General features: G+C 43.1%; 1 protein-coding gene across 1 annotated transcript; it reads left to right on the top strand.

The window, feature by feature from the left end:
* Positions 1-580: 580 nt before the first annotated feature.
* On the top strand, positions 581-1,522 carry LOC107109364 (olfactory receptor 12D2-like). The gene has a single exon (XM_015409977.1). It carries the CDS (start codon positions 581-583, stop codon positions 1,520-1,522), a length of 942 nt encoding a protein of 313 aa, XP_015265463.1.
* Positions 1,523-3,883: the final 2,361 nt, after the last annotated feature.

Raw genomic sequence — 3,883 nt, 5'->3', positions numbered from 1 at the left:
AGGATGTTATTTAACTGTTTGTTGATTGTCTATGTGTAATTTAACATTTTATATTGTTTTATTGTTTTATCTGGCATTATGCCCTGTTAGCCGCCCTGAGCCTGTGGGGAGGGCGGGATAGAAATCTAAATATTAATTAAATAAATAAATAAATAAATAACATTCGAACATGAAATTTAAAATTCGTAATGTTCCACTAAATACTTTCTTGGAGATCAGTCAATGTTGATTTGATTTAACTCTGCTTTGTTAAAAAGGTATTTCCACAGCAATTGATCATTACAGTTCCATCATTATTCTGGAAAGCCAGCTATCCAGGGGCTATCAATGCAAAACTTTTTTCTATGCTAGTGTGAATGCTGCATTATGAATGTGTCAAATGTAAATGTAACTGGGGAACTAAAACAAGCAAGCATGTGTTATGTTTGTATGACACTCTTTTTTTTTTTTACTGGAGAACCACAAAACAACTAACTCAATAGGTCCGTAGCTATCCCTGTTCTGGTTTCTTTTTCAAAGACTTCCATTCCATTTGGAACAGAGTAACTGGCTTTGCTGTTGTTGTTTTCTTTCCACAGCAATGGAGAACCGGACTGAAGTGCATGAGTTCATTCTCCTGGGTCTTACAGATGACCACAGGGAGCGGTACACTCTCTTTGTGATGTTCCTGCTGCTCTACTTGGGTGGTTTGCTGGGAAATGGAGCCATTCTGGCTGTCGCTATAGCTGAGCCTCGACTCCATACACCTATGTATTTTTTTCTAGGCAATCTGTCCTGCCTGGACATCTGCTACTCCACTGTTACGGTGCCCAAAATGCTGAATGGCTTCTTAACAGAACACCAAGCAATTTCTTTCATTGGATGCCTGGTTCAGTTGCATTTCTTTTACTTCCTGGGCAGTGGTGAGGGCATCCTTCTGGGGGTTATGGCATTTGATCGCTACGTGGCTATCTGCAACCCTCTGCGTTACACAGTCATCATGAATAAATTGACTTGCCTGCTGCTAGCTGCGGCCACCTGGACTGCTGGCTTTTTTCATGCCTTGATGCATACTATGGCGACCTCTCTGTTACGGTTCTGTGGCCCCAATCATGTTCAGCACTTCCTCTGTGATATCAAACCTCTGCTAAAATTGGCCTGCAGTAGCACCACCCTCAACCTCAGCCTCCTTAATATTGTGACTGGCTGCATTGCTATGGGTGGTTTCTTCCTCACTCTTTTCTCCTACTTGTACATCATTTCCTTCCTCTTCTTCAAAGTCCAGTCCTGGAAGAGCCGTTGGAAAGCCTTCTCGACTTGTGCCTCCCACCTGACGGTTGTGGCTCTCTTGTATGTTCCAGTTCTTTCCAACTACTTGCTTGCATCCGTTGGGGAATCTTCTAAAAGAGAGATGATCATCACTATATTGTACAGTGTGGTCACTCCAGTTTTGAACCCTCTGATCTACACATTGAGAAATCAAGAGGTAAAATCTGCTCTGAAAAAAATCTTCAGCCGAAAACATTTGTTTGGAAGGATATGAATTTATTTTCCCCCTCTTGGTTTCCTGTCCCCACATTTCTTTCATACTCTTGATTGACCAAGATGCATTCATTAAGATTTGTAGAGTCACTGCACTGGCTGCATCCCTGTTGAAGTGTATCTAAGATGATCCTTTAATGTTCTCCCCTCTGCCCCCATTACCTATATCTTTGTTCAACTCAAGCAGTTTGGATAGCCCAGCTTAATCTGAGCTCATCAGCACTTGGGAGCTAAGCAGAGTTGTCCAATATATCACTTGGTTGGGAGATTGCCAAAGAAGAATGGGATTGCTATGCAAAGGAAGGCAATGGAAAACTACTTTTGCTCGTCTCTTCCCCCGAACACACCATAGATGGGGTTGTCATGAGTTGGTTACAACTTGATGATATTTTCTTCTTCTTGTTCAAGTCATATTCAGTAAAAATAATAAAAATTTTGAGGAGATGAGTGCATCCATGTAATCCATAGCCAGAAACTGGGACAGATTTCCTGATAGATTTCTATTACCCTTCATGAGATAAACCTGACTTTATTAACCACTTTGGCAGCTTGCTTGTCAGGGTAGACACAATGAACCTCATGATGTACAGGTGACACATGAAGAAAGAACAGAATAACATGTTGTAAGTGATGATTCACAGAAGGCTGCCATTCCCCAATGGGGAGGAGGGGGACCTTCAGTTTTTTGGGCTTCTGCCCACCACTGGCCACCTGGCGAGCAGAAGGAAGTCCCACCCAGAAACAGCAATGCACTGACATCACATGGAAGTGATGTCAGCATGTTAGGGATGCTGTACATTGATGATCTTGTATTTGGGGAAAACTGTATGATTTGAGGCTGATTATACTGTAAAGTTTTTACCAAAAACCAGAGCATCACTGTGCAACATCCCTGATGCGATGATGCCACTTTCATGTGATGTCAGCATGTCTCGGTGTTCCCCCCACTCCTGGAAAGTTCCCTTCCACACCCCACCGGTGTTGCATTCAGACGTGGCAACCCTACATCCACAACATTCCATTATGATCTATCCTACGCAAGAGTCCCTAACAAAGACTGGGAATGTAGTAGGAGATGTTCCCATTTACACATGTCAATATGCATAAAGGAAAATATTCCTAGAAAGGTCAATATTGTGCTCAGTCATGTCCACATGCTCTCTCATGACATGGTGGCTAATGTCAGAAGTACAGGGATAGCCTTGTGCACAACCAAAGAGACAGTGATCAAGAAAATCACAGCATCATCTTTGTTTGAGAAATCTGGTCCCATTTCTACATTTCCTAGGGACTGAGAACACTGTGTCTGGGGCACAGTATTCTTGATGCTTGGGGAGCAGCAGTGGGAGGGCTTCTGGAGTTCTGGCTCTACTGGTGGACCTCTTGATGGCACCTTGGTGTTGGCCACTGGGTGAAACAGTGTGTTGGACTGGATGAGCCATTGACTTCCCTTATGTTCTCTTAAGTTTTTATGAGAAAGCAGAGGAAATCTAGAAGGCTTCATGATTTTTCTTATTTGTTAATACTAATTATGTCATTGACATTTTGGCCACCAAAACTGTCTTAGCAATGGCTAGAGCTAAGAAAGATGGGAAAAGTCCTTATAGTTCCTCTAAAGAGAAGAAAGGTTTACAAATAATTGGAGATACTGTCAACTGAACATAACATTTCATCCATCTGATGAAGCAGACCTGAGTCTGAAAAATTTCTGATGTGGCAAAATAGAAGCGCTTTAATTATGCTTTAACCCTGGATGACAAGGTGACTCCTTGTCTAATTTCCAGGGTTCCACATACATCAGCAGCTTGGATCTAGTCTGCTTTTCCTCTCAATCTCACCTAATTTTCCTCCTTATTTATGCCTTTGGCCCACATGGCTTTTGCCTATGCACATCTCAGATTAGATGAGAACAATCTTTTTTGATGGTTAAAGTGGCATACATAGCATTAGCAGCCATGGACATGTTTATCCTAGCTCCTTTCTGCCAAATGAGACACAAGACGATAATTGGCCAGGGCTGGAGCTTAGATAAGCTACACCCCTTCATGCAGGCATTTGGTGTCTGCTGCTGACCCACCCACTCTCCTGTGGGATACTGTAGGATTAGCCAGTAATTAGGCCTGGTGATGGAGGGCATGATTGGAACTGACCATCACTGGCTTTATGGTGAGATGGGGCTTGGGGAGGAGTGTGCTTGGTCCTGAGCAACGTCTTTTCAAACCTGGTACTGGCTTTATGGTGCAACAGGGAAGGGGAATGGGGCTTGGAACCTTGCAGCACATCACATGCAGGCAAGGTTAAGCAGGGCCACTGGTCAAATTTGGAGCCAGGGTGGATTCGCCAAACAAAGGCAAACAAAAGG

Source organism: Gekko japonicus, unplaced genomic scaffold (assembly GCF_001447785.1).
Source record: "Gekko japonicus isolate JY-2015 unplaced genomic scaffold, Gekko_japonicus_V1.1 scaffold101, whole genome shotgun sequence".
Taxonomy (NCBI): Eukaryota; Metazoa; Chordata; class Lepidosauria; order Squamata; family Gekkonidae; genus Gekko; species Gekko japonicus.
The sequence above is the reverse complement of the archived record's forward strand: the minus strand, read 5'-3'. Positions and strand labels throughout refer to the sequence as shown.

Coding starts and splice junctions, on each gene's coding strand:
- LOC107109364 (XM_015409977.1), top strand. CDS start 581: ATGGAGAACCGGACTGAAGTGCATGAGTTCATTCTCCTGGGTCTTACA.